Source organism: Apostichopus japonicus, chromosome 4 (assembly GCF_037975245.1).
Source record: "Apostichopus japonicus isolate 1M-3 chromosome 4, ASM3797524v1, whole genome shotgun sequence".
Lineage (NCBI taxonomy): Eukaryota > Metazoa > Echinodermata > Holothuroidea > Aspidochirotida > Stichopodidae > Apostichopus > Apostichopus japonicus.
Genome location: NC_092564.1, coordinates 15380389 through 15397139, shown reverse-complemented (window position 1 = coordinate 15397139; position 16751 = coordinate 15380389). Strand labels below are relative to the sequence as shown.

General features: G+C 36.6%; 1 protein-coding gene across 3 annotated transcripts in view; it reads right to left on the bottom strand.

Annotated features, from left to right (window-relative positions):
* Positions 1 to 16751, bottom strand: part of LOC139966567 (semaphorin-5A-like) — a 142319-nt gene that overhangs the window by 14904 nt on the left and 110664 nt on the right. For all 3 annotated transcript variants that reach the window (XM_071969734.1, XM_071969735.1, XM_071969736.1), the window contains exons 10-16: positions 15232 to 15340; positions 13691 to 13748; positions 10835 to 10970; positions 6554 to 6696; positions 3815 to 3885; positions 3345 to 3424; positions 1777 to 1824 (exon numbers count right to left, since the gene is read on the bottom strand). In XM_071969734.1, coding sequence (XP_071825835.1) covers positions 1777 to 1824; positions 3345 to 3424; positions 3815 to 3885; positions 6554 to 6696; positions 10835 to 10970; positions 13691 to 13748; positions 15232 to 15340 — 645 coding nt within the window. The remainder of the gene's footprint in view (positions 1 to 1776; positions 1825 to 3344; positions 3425 to 3814; positions 3886 to 6553; positions 6697 to 10834; positions 10971 to 13690; positions 13749 to 15231; positions 15341 to 16751) is intronic.

Here is a 16751-nt window from a genome sequence, read left to right as displayed (position 1 = left end):
TTGAGAGTTCAATTCTCAGGGTAACAAAACTTGTATTTAACTTTGTAAATCTCTCTCTCTCTCTCTTTTCTTTAGAAATATATTTACTTTTAATATAAAAGCAATTCATGATGAAACCAGCTACCAACAAAACAACTGTTCATTTTCAACATCCAATCTATGAGCAGACCATTTTTGGTTACCACTTTGGAACCTGTATAATTCAAAAGAACGACAGACACGATATGATAAATGTGTATTATTATTAATAACATCAAACTGTTCCTTTAAGTTAGACACATGGCTCAGAGCCAGGGTAGTTTTTTAACAGGGCCTGCTACGTAGATAATCCCTACATTCATTTCACCATAAGATAAACACATTTGGAGCATGCCGATCATAACGTTTTCTCTCACAGAATACTAACTGCATGGCAAGGAGCCCAGTCACATACCACCTCATGTCAAATTGGGAATTGGCAAGGGAATCTAAATTTCAAACTTAAACCTTTGTAGTAAAAACATGGGGGATGAGCCTAAAGTTACACGCAGATGTGGGTAAATACTTGTTTTTGTTTTGTTTTGTTCTTTGGGCTACTTGTACTTTGTTCCTGTTTCTCTGGTTCACACTCATCTGAACTCTAATATTTCATGTCATATGAAAGGTGGAAAGATCCTCTTGTGGGTATGATGTCATACTTGTTTACAACACATGCTGTTTACATTAGTGGTGAGTAAAAGGAAGTGAGCTTTAATATCCATGTACATTCCTGATTTTCTTGAACACATACATTACGCTTTCAGTGAATACTACTATAACATTCCTTAAAAAAAAAATCTCTAGTTAGAAGACCTGAATGACCTTCACATGTAGTTATTGGTTCATTCTTACACTTAGGAAGAACAAATACTTTAATGAGACAGGCTTGATTAATAACTGATAGGATAGCAAGCCTAACCCACACAAATCCACTGTGAAAGCTGTCCATGAAGTTACAGTGTCTTTTCAGTTCTCATGCAGTTCATTTTTGAGGTGAGGTAGCTTGTATCAATCAAGTGCATGCTGCACAATACATCAGCGTAAGTTGTTTGTTATTTTGCCAAAATATCTTGACAAATTATACACCAATAAAAGTCTTAATAGACTATAAAAGCAATTTACTTACATTTTTATTTTAATATAGTATCATTCCAAATTTTAAACTAGTAAGAAAATTAAAATTGATATAAAATTTCTTCCTTTGTTTTTTAATATGCTTATTGTCTTGTTCTATTCATTCTTCATTATTCCAGTTTAGTTGTCTGTCCCTCTTTTTATGTTTATATCTGTCTGAAGGCCTTGTTACTTTTAATTTTTTATTTTCAATTGGTGCACTCATAAGGATCATGACCTAATGGGACATACATTTCTTTAGTTGAATGTTGCACACATAGTCGTCGACACAAATGAACTTGTAATTATGTCTTGTATATAAAGATCTGTTTCACTGATGATCTTTAAATGCTGCCAGACGATACTTTGTGGATTACAATTGTCCCCGTTGACCTTTGTACCATGCTGAAATGTGAACACGAAAACTGCCACAGATATTCCTGGCTTGTGTAGGGTCAATTTGGATAGTAGTTTGCACCTCCGTCACTATTCGATCATCCCCTCCCCTCTCCCACCGCTCGATATTCCCCTCCCCTCTCCCACCGCTCGTTATTCCCCTCCCCTCTCCCACCCCTCGATCATCCCATCCCCTCTCCCACCCCTTTCCTCCCCTGACTTAGTATTTCTTGTTCAGCTATGACTCACCGATCCAGAGTGCAGCTTAATACTCTTCAAAGGATCACACTTTGATTTCTGTGAAAAGAAAAACAAAATTGAAAAATATGAAAAAGTTTAACGGCACTAAAAGTGTAATGACTTTCCCCTCATGCCACTTGCATATTAACTTCATTGAAAAGTACAATTTCTCAGAAAAATCACAGCATCCCCCAAATATGTGTTTGACATATTCTCTTATAAAAAACAGATATGATTGTCCTACAACCTTTTTCCATTATTTTTGTAATTTTAATTTTAATAAAACCACTGAACAGTAATTCGTTCAAACAAGTGGATGGGAATCACTGAAGACACCGTAAAATAAAAGAGGGTCACCAAGAGAATGACAACAAACGACTTTGTTGATTGGATGAATATCCAACATGAATGGCTTAGTACCTCTGGGATTTCTTGCTAACCACTTACATCCTCATAGTGTGCTCTAATATAGGGATAATTACCATAAAGAATGTACTATTTTGAACTGTTGGCAAAATCGGTCACCAGCTGTGAAGGATAATAAACACAGTGCAACTGAATCCATAAACCAATTTCTGCTTTAGTGATTCAGACTTTAAAGGAGCTCCACACATTTCAAGGATAGTATAGAATGACGGGAGGGTTTATGTTTTACCCTTTGTAACAATGGAAACAAAATTTGATCAACAATGAGACCAGCTTGATCGACCGTGAGGTCATTCGATCAATAATGAGATCAGTAGAACAAATAGTCAGACCATCTCAAGAATGGGATTAGCAGATCAACAAAGATTGGAATAGATCAACAATGAAACCCGCAGATCATCAACAATGCCATTAGATCCACCGTGAGGTCATTTGATCAACAATGAGATCAGTAGATCATCAATGAGACCATTTGATCTACCATGAGGTCATTAGATCAACAATGAGATCAGTAGATTAGCAACGAGACAATTTGATCTACCATGAGGTCATTTGATCAACAATGAGATCAGTAGATCATCAACGAGACCATTTGATCTACCATGAGGTCATTAGATCAACAATGAGATCAGTAGATCAGCAATGAGACAATTTGATCTACCATGAGGTCATTCGATCAACAATGAGATCAGTAGATTAGCAACAAGACCGTTTGTTCTACCATGAGGTCATTCGATAGTGAGACCAATGGACCAACGATGATAACATACTAAGGATGCGGTTAGCAGGTCAAGAATGAGATCAGCAGGTCAAAGATGAAACCATTAGTTTAATAGTGATGATACCCAGTAGATCAACAATGAGATTGCTAGGTCAACAAGTAATGACTTCATCACACAGTCCTGACATTACACACACACTAAAGCAAAGAGGGCTGGTTTGTTCCTCTCTGTATTTGCAAACCTTCCATTTTCTCAGTTGAGAAGGACTTGATGGAGCACAAGTGTATAAAATACAGCGGATAGAGTGACTCTGTACCAGCTGAAGGTCTGGTTACTCCTGTGCAGCCTTCATACACATGACATACAAAGCCTGTCAAGGTCTTTCCTCCCCACACCCATAACGAATCTAAAACGTGCATATATGCTTACAGGTGTAACACACATATCTTCAAGAACACAGACTTCAGATGTTTCTGGAATCTTGAAAACCTTCTTGATTTTCCCATTAGCTGTTAGAATAAAGCACAAAAGGGAAAGCATTGATAAAGACATTGAAAAAGATAAAATTCACAGTTATGGAGTTTATTATAACGATATAAAAGAATAGAACATTGAAATACATGAACGGGCTTCACTATTATGCTTTTAGGGGAGCAAAAAATGCAGAAAACATTATCCTCACAACAAATTGACAGGTGTTCTCACATCTCATCAAATAATTCAATCCATTATGTCAACGTGAAGAAATTGTTGGCTACAACTGGATGTAGCTATTGACCTCACATATTTAGTTCTCATTCCAGAAAAACAAATCTTGCATTCCCCTCAGAATATGTTGATATTTCTCAGTCACTTTATGTTTCTCATTGGATTCTTTATATATTTCTGATAAAACTTACAAGTTCCAAGAAACATGACATCATAGATCTGGTTTTGCCCCTGAACATGGTCCACCATGATGTGATCCAATCTAAAAAGCACAAAACAGAGAGAAAGAAGAAAAAGATAAAAACTTTATAAGGATTAAAATGATAATTTCTATATAATTTTAAAACACAACAGAAAGAGAATAGAACCTCTTCTGTAATTTTTTTTCATGAACAGGTTTTGAGTTTATGACACAAACCTCTTGTGGATTGACATGATTTTAAGACCTTTAATTTCTATTTTCTATACACCCCAAGAAGAGGAAATCAGAAAAGGATTTTCACACAGGTACAACCCAGGGCCATTGTTAATTTTTATGAGCTTAATAAATCTTCTAGAGCAAGCCCTGATCATGTGGTTTGTGGCTGTCCAGGGGTGGTTATTAGTCACCAGAAATAACTTTCTTTAGACACTGAGCAAGTCAGTGTTAGGCAAAATAATCAGTTGTTAAACCACTTTTAATTTCTCTGAATTTCCTGATATCATTTCCCTTTTTCAGTTTTGTTATCTTTTCCCTCTAAATATATTGACAGACATTTGTAATTTCTCACCCTTGCTAATCTTTAAATCTATTGAAATATAAAACACAGCCAAATAAGAGACAGAGTGAGAAAAAGGAGGGCGAAAACCAACCACAGTTAAAGCCACAACAAGCTTCATCCAGAGTTTGTTCCTACCCTGAGGTCTGTGGTGTGTGTGTAATCTACAGGTTTTTTCAGCAATTAATATCACTCATAATTGACATCAGCTGTACAGAAGGCTGAAGGTGTCAGCTGAGCCAAATAAACCCTTTTTTTTTTGGCTTTATCTATTTATGACTAATCAAAGACATGGGGACAACATAAAAGGAAGGTCAAGGAGGGCCAACTTACACTCGCGTGCCTCCCTCCGACAAAGGGGTACAAAGGGGTACGACACCTTCCACTGATTGCATCGTCACGACGGGGGTCACAAAAATAATTAGCCGTCATTAACGAACACAGCGAGGGGTTAAGTGGGCGTCAGGCCTTATACCCTACACTGCCAACAGCATTTTTCACACATACCTGTTTGATATATGTGAAGCAGTCTTTTATCTGCTTTATGCTAACATTCTATGGTTGACTGTTGATATTGTTTGGGCTGGTTTGGGTTCCCCGCTGAGTCAAATTGATACTCACCTTTAACAAAAACTGACAGACAGCTAGCTTCTATTGACAGATTAGGGTTTCTACTTTGAAAGTAAGGAGTTAACCAATGAGACCTGACAACTACAAGATTGTCAGAATGTACTGACTAAAACATACCTCTTGAAGTGTGTATAAAGACCTGTATAACATATATATACATTAAGAATGTCCAGGCTTACTTAAAAAGATCTCCTGAAGTGTGTTTTAAGACAATCAAATGTGGGTACAAGAGGAAGTGCAGACACAGGGCATTACATTATAGGGTAGGAACAAAAATTGTCCAGTCCTTTGAGAAATGGTCAGGAATCCTCTATGTAAACCAACAAAGGAAGGGACAGTTGACCATTGATGGAAACTGTTTTGTTGCCTTAACATAAATTAAAACAAAATGGGTATTGTGGCATCTGGTTCACTGAATCAAGTTCAACATTATCCCCTTTGCAGACAACAAAATGCCTTTTTTTAACCCATGTTATGGTGACACATGTTTGGACCTACAGAACTCAGGACTCCTTTGTGAACAAACCCATTGCTTTAAGTGACACTGGAGTGAAGCACGCAGGTGTAAAACCACAAATTGATCTTTCTGAACCCTTTTGGGAGAAAATTTAGGAAAGATTTCTGAATACAAAGTCAACTAGAGGATACTCTTGAATATACTGGTAATACTACAAAACAACAAAAGTATTAAACAAAGATAACAGGAAATAATTGACCTGTTGATATATCCTGAAAATAGGAAAATAGAATGACATTATTTAATAAATATTGGAAGAACAGAAATGACTGTGACATCAGGCATCCCATTTTCCAAATAACAACCTTTGTCCAGTCCCTCGGTGAATGTATGTGACTCGTGACAAGTGGTTTTCCTGCTAGAAACCATAGGCTGCTGCTCTTATACTTGCATGTCAAAGAATGAAGAGATGGCAATCTAATAAAGAGTTCATAACATTCTTATCAGTTTTGTCATAGAATAAAGTCTGTAAAGAATTTAGTAGCCATCAACTTCCTCTTATTTACATCTACCTTTCTGCCCCTCAACCCCCCCCCCCCCGCTGCTTTTTCCCTTCTCATACACTCATCATTATGCAACAGTAGAAACTGCCTACTGTCCATATATTTGGAAGCTGATTTTAACGTTTTTCTAGTGTCCTGTGTACAATACTTGTATGATTGATGAATGTTAATATTCAAAACAAACGAATAAATGATATACAATTAATTTATTCATATGAAAAAGATTCTCTCATCACCCCCCCCCCCCCTCCTCACATAACATCATTTAATTGGTAAATTACCCGGTTAAGTAATCTATAATACATGCATATTTGTATTCAATACATATTTCAAAACATATCTTTTGGATTTGTTCCACCTTATGATCACAGTTAGACTTTATTGTAAGGACATATCCCATAGAAAACGCATATCCGCAGAAAGAAGAGCACACTTCCTAGGAATATATCCTTCACGAACAAGAAAATTTCTTACGGATATTTCCTAGGGAGGGTGTGGATAGGTGGGTCTGGAGTTACTTACTGGTAATGTTTATTTGTTGAAACCAGAATGAGCCCCCTCGGTGCAGGGGGTACGGCCTGGTCCATTAACTGGTATTTCTGGGCCGCAAGTAAATGGTCCTCGTCCAAGTAAAACTCGGTGTTCTCAGAATCGACTGCACTGCACTGCATGATGAAATAAACAAAGGGAATCAGCCTGGTGATAATTACAGATCATCATCAGTATATACTGCCCTCACATCAAAACATGCTAGAACTAAGACAAAATTGCTGAATGAGTTTAAGACGTACCTTGGTTTTATGCCAATTATAAACAAATGAAATTACATAATTTAAAAATTATTTCACAGTTTACTTTTTAAGACACACACTAATGAGGACCTAATGCAAGGATACCTTTAGTAAGCCAAACAGTACTATAAGTCATGCAAAATGCATAACTTATTCATGTGGAGAAGAGAGGGACATTCAAATTTATGAGGCTAGAACTGATCCCTTTGCTAAATTGTAAGAAGTCTGGACATAAAACTTAATCAGTCGAGATCCAAAGGTGATAGTTTCAGAACAAAATGTTGTTTTTGCCAAACATGGACACCATCCATGTTTTTAGACGTAATTATGAAAATATCTCAATTCAAGGCGATGTGTTTCAATGAGGATTTTCTCTCACTTTTTCAGACTAAACTTAATAAATAAAATTCAAGGATTTTTCCTACTTTTCTGCTGACAATCTATAATAACAATGCCAGTTCTGTGTTGACAAAATATCAATAAAACATCCTGTCCAGTTAATGACTGCTTTATAGTTTTACATTCAGGGTTTAATAATGCTTCAAAAATATCAATATTAAAGACGTCAGCTCATTGATCATTTCACAACACATTTACATATTCTTCGTTTCATTACAGTGTTAGAGATTTAATGAAATGTTGGAAAAGAAACATGCAGACAAGATTTGAAATCAATTTCTCTATATTATGTTAATTTATTTTAATATCTGTAGAGCCATTAAATAACTACTTCATCCCCCTTTCCAATTGTTTTTTTATGAATAAAGGCTATGTTGTTGTCAAAAAAATATGACCTGATGAAGCTACAAAAACAAGTCCTGTCACTTGGAATTTTGAATAAAACTGTGAATGAAACAGATCTTTCTTTGTAATTAAGGGATACAATTATCCAACTGTTTATTACTTTTTGCCCACAAGAAACACCACTGCTGTTCACAACATTCATGGCACAACCTGAAAACCACAAAAACATTCCTCTTATTATGACATATTATATAGTCATAATTTCATAAATATTATGAAATATCAATAAACATCCTGTTTTATGTCAATTTCCCAGAAAATGATGATCATATTTCAATCTTACTGAAGGTTTAAACTTTTTTGCCATACATATCCTGATTCACAAGCTTTTCTAAACCTCAGCCTTGATTATTAGATTATTTGTGTGCAGGCTTGACCTACCAATCTTGAGAATTCCAATTTAGGTCACAGGTGTTCCATTAATTTTCTTCTTCTATTGATGACAAAGTAATCACATTAGTAAAGCCAGATAGCTTTCAGTTTATATACCAGTGGCAACAGAATTATCTGTTTAACTTGTCCAGTTACCTCAAAGTGCAATGATCACTTTCATAATAGGTACTTTGAAATTTTGCAACAAACTTTTATGGTTAGTCCAGGCTAAAGAAGGGGTAAATAGTTATTTGCGAGTACAGTCTTATGGAAGGCCATAGAGACAGATCTGTTAAACAATTGCACTGTTGTGTTCTATATAAATACTAGTTAAAAGCTGCACTCTGTGATGAAGTTAGAATAAATCTGCTGGTATCAAACCATTTAAGGTCATCACTATTGCCACAGGATATGCTAGATAGTCAGAAAATAGTCACTAATTCTCATATTTCAACGAGCCCTCCTTACTGCCATATTTAACTTTGTTCTTTGCCTTGATCACTGAGACATTTATATGTCTCACTGAACACTCCTCTTTCATTGGAAAGTATTTGGAGAGGCAGAACCTCCAGGGGAAGATCTTTTGAAAGCTTGCAGCAATTTTTAGGATGCCAAATTTGGGGTCAGTAATAATGACCTCTAAAGGTATACCTTTAACCCCAAATATAATATAATATTAATCAACATTAATGTTAAGACTTTGTGAACACCAACATCAAAGCAGATATTAATGAATCAGGTATGGTCTCTCTTGTAACCATTCACAAAGTCCATACTCTACATGCAGTACAGACTTATTCTATTAGAATTTATTTCATTTATGTAGAATAATGGAACATAACTGATATTACACAGTTTTACACTGATCGTTTCAGAATATGACCGTCAAGAGAACCAGCCAACAAAAATACCCAAAAAAGCAGACAGCAATTTTCCATATAAGACATCCAAAGTTGTATGATAGTGAAATAGATAAAGTGAAAGAACAAATCAGTCTCAGGATCTGTGTCCTTTTTTCCTTCTGATTTTGGAAAATGTGGTTTACAGCTGAAAAAACAGTGTGGTTGCTGTGTCTTTGCAGTTTGCTACAAATTGCAAAAAAAGTCACTACAGAATTTTTACATGTATGTAACACCTCTAACTTACTTTCACACCCTTAACAGTTTTGCGTCATCGCCTAACTTGAAAGCTAATTTCAATTAACACTGAAAAAAGGTGGTCTGCTCTCTCCACATGCCTGGAGGGTGCCAGCTAGGTCAAAGGTTACCCTCAACCACATGTTCCTCAGGTAAGCCTCTTTGTTTTTATTAGGTCATGGATTTGCCAAGTTTCCAAAGTCTTATTACAAAAACCTTTACAGGTGAGTTTGGATACATAGGAGGCTAATCCAGATTGAAAGGTACGGGTCAAACAACCCTTCTTTTGAAATTCCTCTGCACTTTGAAGTGTTTGTGATGACTTGCCAAAACCTTCAAGTTTCCTTCCCGGATTGAACCTAACTATCATTCATACTCTCCAAGCACATTGCTCTCATATATGACTTTTTCAAACGTGAAAAATAAAAATTTACTCACATAAGTATTTCATTTAATGTCAAAAAATTATTTTATGTAACCTCGTCATCTTAACTGTCCACGATCTTCATATTTGTTTAACTTTCCAAAACTTGATTAGTACTTTTCGGAAGTTTTCACACATCCAAATATTTCGAGAAATGGAGCAGCCTAAGAAAACATACCTAACTAATTCTGTGCAGAAAGACTTTGAGTTCCCAAAGGATGCACCTTATGGCTTTGTGCGACTAGTTTTGGCTATACTAGCATATTTAGAGATAAGTCAAGACAAAGAGATCATTAATATACGAGAGAACAGTTAAACTCAACTCACTTCTTTCAATATCAAAAAGAGTTACCTTAAACTACCACAAGTAGATACAACCCTTACTCCCTTCCTTACAACTCTCTTTACTACCCCCTTAACCTTCCCTCTCCCCCTTAACCTTCCCTCCCACCCGCCTTAACCTTCCTTCCCTTCCCTCCCCTTAACCTTCCCTCTCCCCCACCCCCCCACCCTCTACCCTTGGCAATCTTTATAGCTGGTAGACAATGGCTTATTACTTTTTCTGGTCACTGAGTCTCTCAGAATATTTCATTCTTCCATGTTTTCATAGGTAATGGTAACTGACAGAATTTAGTTATTACTGCCAGATTTGGTGATTACCACAGAAAGGTAACCAATTCCTCGAGGGGTTTCAATAAAAGCTCGGATGACGCAAATCGCTAAGCCACTGGATCAGTCCAGACGTGCTTTGGGAGATTCCTGGCGAATCATTTGATGTTCCTCTATTATTAAATTTATCACCTTAATCTCTTTAAACAGCTTGAGCAGTTTTTGTTTCCACCAGGCAATGTTTCACTGTTTATTCTCACCCAGAGAAAAATAACATTCAAACGAAATTACAATTAATGCGGATGGTGAAGTGAAGAGAGATATAATGAAGCAATTAGCAAAGATTCATATTCTTCTGCTTCGTACAGATAAAAACTTAATTCACGGCAAACCTCAGATGTAATTAACTTCAGAGTTTGTGAAATATCGAATAACCATATCCGACATTCTATCAGGAAAATGTTATGGAAAGAATGAACATTTTTATTATTAACCACTGGCTTGCATTTTCTGACTTCAGATTCTTCATGTAGGATTTTTGAAGTGTCCAAAAATGATTGAAACTGAGGCAAAAACCGCTTTGAAGTATTCTTCTTGGTAACGCCCCTCCAATATACAAACTATCTCGTCAGATCTTCGCACTAAGGTGAAACAAAACACCACTTACGTTAAAGTTTGGATTCGGATTTCGTTGGGTTACCCACGGCGACCTGGGATCTGGCTGGAATTTGAAGGGACCTCTGAAAGTATCGTCGATGTCCGAGAGACGGAAGGAGCAGACTGCTGAACCGTGAACCCCATGGCTGAAGGAAGGGAGAAAGAATACAGTCAGTCCAAAGAAATGCCTTAACACTACAAAACAAAAAAAAACCCAGTCATCCTTGTTACATTTTATATAAAAAACATTCAACAGTCTAGCACTGCACACAGTATCTTCAAATTTTGATCACTGTTGAATTCAAGTGATCAGCAAGGTTCTCACACTTATGAGAAATTGCATATCAAGTAAGTATGTTCATGTATGGCTTATTTTAGCAGTAAGCATGTTAAACCATTTTGAAACTTTGACCTCTGTTGACCTTTTATCTACACATAAAACAGCAGTTCTTGCACTCACTAATGTTGACCTGCATACTCAAGTCTGAAGTTTCATTCAAAGCTTCCACTTTCTAATTATTCATAAACACAGGTTTTCATTTCTCCTGCAGGACTTTTGCCTCCACAGAAAACAGGAGAGTTCTGGGACTCACCGACATGGATTCGATTGAAGTGTAGCAATCTTTACTTTTTTTTTATGAGTTTATCGTAAATGTTAGAAGCCAAATTATAACATAAACACATACATCCACCCTGTCACCAACGCCGTCAGCAAGCAATCAGAAAAGCATCATTAATCCAAAATCATAGCAAGATATCTTTTGTTTTGATTCAAAATAATACTTTGACAAGTTTTTAGGATGATTCAATGCCATGTCTGTTACAAACTTTAGGCTACCTTATATAACTTGAAATGCCCGTGGATTTATTGTACCTTGAGCTGTCCAGTGTTTTACCATTTTGGAGCAACTCACAAAACCCATGTGACTTTACACCGATAGAAAATGAAATAAGCTTTAATACAAAACCCAATTAAAAAGATGACTTAAGGGAACTCAAAGATCATAGAATGTTTTGATTCTAACATTATTATCAGATATTTACTGTCCCTCAAGTTTAAAAATAGGACAATCTCAAATTGTTGAAAATGGCTCAAATTCTCCTATTCGTAATCACTCATGACATTAGCAAAACATTTTGGCCCATTCTGTAACAACGGCTTATCTAGTGTTACAAGTCTTAGTATTAAAGACTGACCACAAACTTTCATTTATCAATGCGGGTTAAGTACCCTTAAAATGTCCTCGGAATATTTGCACTTTTTTTTGCAAATGTATATTGGTTATCAAAAGAATTGTTATGTTTTAGACAGTGTTTTTGCAGCCTAGCTTCTGGAGTGCTGTTCGAATGTCAATTAGACTGATGAGCCTTTGCTACGTACAGAGTTAATTTCCCTGAAACTGGAAAACACAACGTTTGGCTGCAGGATTTTCTTTCCAAAACCCATCTCATCAATGACAGAAAGACTGTTGCTTTGTGTCAACAAGCCTATTTGTGTACCCTAATTTTCATGTGACATATATAGAGAGGAAGTTATTAGACTAGGACTTCAAGGGCTGCTAACTGCACATGAGTGAACACGGATCATAAGTAACTCACACATCATTGAAAAGAAAACAAACTTGGCGAAGAAGCACACGATCCAATCTTCTTTAAACATTTTCAACACAGTTTTTCATTAATCCATGTTTAACCTTTGAGAATTTTGTTACATTCAGATTTCTAAAAGAAATCTTCGACCATCATATATTTTCCATATTGTATTCAAATCTTCTGGAAAGATAGCAAAAAAAGGAACTGACGGGTTTAAAGTTTCGTCAGACATTCCTGCCAGTGCTGGCTTTATAATATATTAAACATGCGCAAGAAGATCAAGTTTCGAAACACGTTTCTGTTATCACCTCACAATATCTATAAACCTTTGCAGGGTGCATCAACCTAAAAGGATCTATAAAGCAACACAGACCTTCCTAGGGTAACAGTTTGTCACAATTTGTTACATTTTGTAGGATGATGGTGATGGCAGATTTATTAAACAAATTATCAATCTTTTGCTACCCTATCACAGATTAGAGCTTCTTTATCTACTTTTTGGTCTCCATGGTGATAAACAATCATCTGATTTCCAGTCAATATTAATCTAATAATCATGGAAACTGTGTCAAGTTTGTGCATTAAAACATCCCCTGAAGGGTGTATAATCCCAAGTATTTTGTTTAACTTGACCTAGAAAAAAACCAAGATCCTTTCACTGGTTGTAACCTTCTTAGAATCTGCTTAGGCAGCATCTAGAAGATTATGATGATATGGCATTGCCTTGAACTTTTTCCTGACTTCAGGGGCCGGTTATGGTAACTGAATAAATTTGATACAAAACCACTTTTTAAACAACAAAAATATCGACTACAGATCTACTTCCCTTCCCTCCTCCCCTACTGAGCCCTCACCTAGTCCCTTAAAGAAGCAATTGACCTCATGCCTTTCAACATTTTGGCTATTAAATTTGAAGTTTACAAATTTGTGAGACCCTTCCTTCATGTTGAAAGTTTGGTTAAAGTAGTAATCAAACAAAGTTGGCTCTTTTTTGCACATGTTGTGAATTGAACATTGTAATAAACCCTCTGCACCCATCCCCATCCTCTCTCCCACCCCCACCCCCAGAGTAAATGTGATGGTTAGTTAAAATACCTCAATCTGTGACTTAATTGACATGAATTTTATAGTGATCAAGCTTACAAGATAATTAATAACTTTTTTTGTTTTTCTCATCCCCCACTTATTTTTGGGATACCAAAAGCTCCTTTAAAGCACATATGTTGGCTCACAGGAAGTAGTAGAAAATCATTGATTGCTGGTTTAACCTCACCTTTTTGACGAGAATACCCCGTAAACTGTTTGAGTTTCTTCGGAATAGTATGTGCTTACTGCAGTAAGAGAAAAAAACAATTATTACGTAAAAATAATTAGTTGTGTAATAACAGTTGTATTGATTTCTCCATTATTCCATGGAAAACAATGTGAGACTGTAAAACTCTTCAAAGATACACTTTTAAGCTTTGCCATATGTCAGAAATTACAACAACAAAAAAATTACAGAAAATCCAAGAATTACAATTTAGAAGCAAGCACAATGATATTACAGTATGAATACAGGAACATTCCAATGTGTCATCATGACCGATAAGTAAAAGGGAAGTTGTTGGGATATTACCATACATTCTATTATTTAGTTGTTATTCTTTTAACCCACCAACATTGCAAATTGTGTGGGTTTAGTTTCCTCTTTCCTAGTAAAGCACACACCACAGAGACCTCTCAGTAACATGAATCAACCAATCTTACCTACATTAGAGCTTACAAATAATGCAGAACAATGCAGAAAATTTGTGATGTCATTGTAAACTGAGAATCAAATCCTGAAGTCTACTACTGTTTAGTAGTGTTGTAAATAATTAAGAGGCTTCAGTTCACCTCTATTTTGAGCTAACTAGACATCCAACATTACATTTAGTAGCTTGCTGAAGCAGCATATAGTAGGGTGTACTAATATGGCCACATCATGCTCGTTAAATGTCTGAATTTCGCTCCTGAATGCTTCAAACTTCTTTTTTCACAGGATTTCAATAAACTTTTCTTGTCTGATACTGTTGTCACAAGCAGAACAAAACCTACAGTTTGCTTTAAAAACGAAGGAACATTTTTGACATTCAGTTCCAGCCACTTTATCAGAACATATTTCTACAATATGTTTGGGGTGGCCATAGAGACTAATACTAGGAATTAGGGAATGACTTTACTGGTACTAATGGCAGGAAATGGAGATCAATGGCACAAGAGTGCATCAAATTATTTTCTAGATAAACAATTTACTCGTTAGGCCACCACACACTGTCCAACTGATTATGACCCAACTCATCGACTCGACCGGCGTTAGGTGATGAAGCTTGGACAGTCGGGGGGTGGGGGGGGGTGGAGTGGGTAGTGTGTGTGTTTCAGACTAACGCTGATCAAGATTCTGCTGTTTTAAGATGCATCGGCTTCAATCAGGAAAGAGCTACATAAAATGATCACGTAACGTTTTCTCGACTGGCAGTCGGAAGTGTTCGGTGATTCACTACTAAAATTACAGTTCTAAATGATGTGACCAATCATAGAGTAAAACCTGAGCATGTGACCTAGACGACCTCCTCGGTCAGTGTGCACGGTGTCCGCTGTAAGACCATGGGTTTTCACACAACAATCGAAAAAATATCATTCTGTAGGCCCCACTCTATCCCTCTGCAATTGAAATGCTAAGCGTCACATGTATCATTGCTTGTCACTGTTATGATAAACAAAGTAATTTATTGAAAGATTTTCTCCCAGAATACACAGGATATTGGAAATGGTAGAAGAATGTTTTCTCACCAAGCTCATCAAAATGAAGTGGGCTTTTCTCTGACACGGAACAATTCAACGTGGCTTTCATGAATGTTGTCCAGTTCTCCTCCAGGAGAAATTCTCCACCTACATCATTCTGTGGGGGAAACAAAAGTTTTAAGTCTTCATGACATATTTTGAGAATGTGGAGAAGGGTCTAGGTGGGGGGGGGGGGAGGAGGTGCATGCTCTACAAGGACCTGCAGTTTTTTTCCTGTTGTACATTGGTTGACTTGTCACATCTGCAGCAACATTATGACATGCTCAAAAGGAGAGGAATAATACTCCAATGTTCTTGGGTTACCCAAGAAACCAACTATGGTATGCTTCTTATCAACACCACAAATTGTCTTTAGCAGCTATCGCATAAACAGCTGCTACTGAAGAAGAGGTTTCAGCGAGTAGGGACCCAGTCCTGAGTTCATCAATACGATTTGAAGACACCTCTACGTGTAATAAAACAAAAGGTTTACAACCAATTTGCAAATGAGAGCTGTGGATACATAGTGCTGAGCTGTACTAAACATGATAGTTTAGACAGCTCCTGGGGGATGGGACATCTTCTTTATTATAATGCCAAAATCAGCTTCAATACAAGCAGCAAGCTTATTTCCAGCAGCTTATGTCAATTTATGATGCATTGAATAGTGGGAAGTCTATATATTAGTAAAATATTGACAATGGTCAATAAAAATCTGATGCATATATAATATGTAGCCCAAAGGAGATGCAAAAATGGCAAGATTGCAGTACTTAAAAAAAACCCTTTTAAAGTCAAGAGTGATCATGATGACTTTATTGACTTGATTTCTTCTGCCTTATAGGAAGAAGCCCTATATATATACTTTTCCTACCACTTTAACCCAAAATGTTTGTTTGAAGAAAATACTGGGAATTCATTCACCTCAGGCTGCAGATAATCAAATGAAAACAATGCATCGTAAAAATGGAGGATTCCATCTCCGAAAAGTATTATTTTTTCCACCAGTTGAAAAAGCATTATCTTAGGTGGGTGTCAAATAGGAAATGTAAAAATACACTGGGGAACCCGGTCAGGGTGGGCCCTCGCTCCCCTCCGTGATATCTATTAAGATGAAACTGAGTAAGTTCAGTGACTGAATTCAGATAAAGTACAACGATTCACAAATCTGTCTCTGGATTCGATCGCTTCATTTTACGTTTCAAAGTTTCTTAATATCTTTCGAGATTCATTTTTGATGCAATGTAAGATGAGAGACACATCGCAACAAAAGAGTCATCTCTATTGCAAGGAAGATGACGTGACCGGCACGTAAAACTCTGACATCTCCACATTGCTGACATCCCATATCTTCACCTCCCTCCATCTACCCTCCCCTCCATCTATCCCCCCCCCCCCCCCGCCCGTTATCCCTCCATATGAAATGTTTTCATTGAGTGAAAATGAAATGAATTGAAAATAAGAAAAGGAAGGAACTTTCATGAAATGATCCTGTGGTTAGTTTCTGAAAAAATTGTCAAAAATTCAAC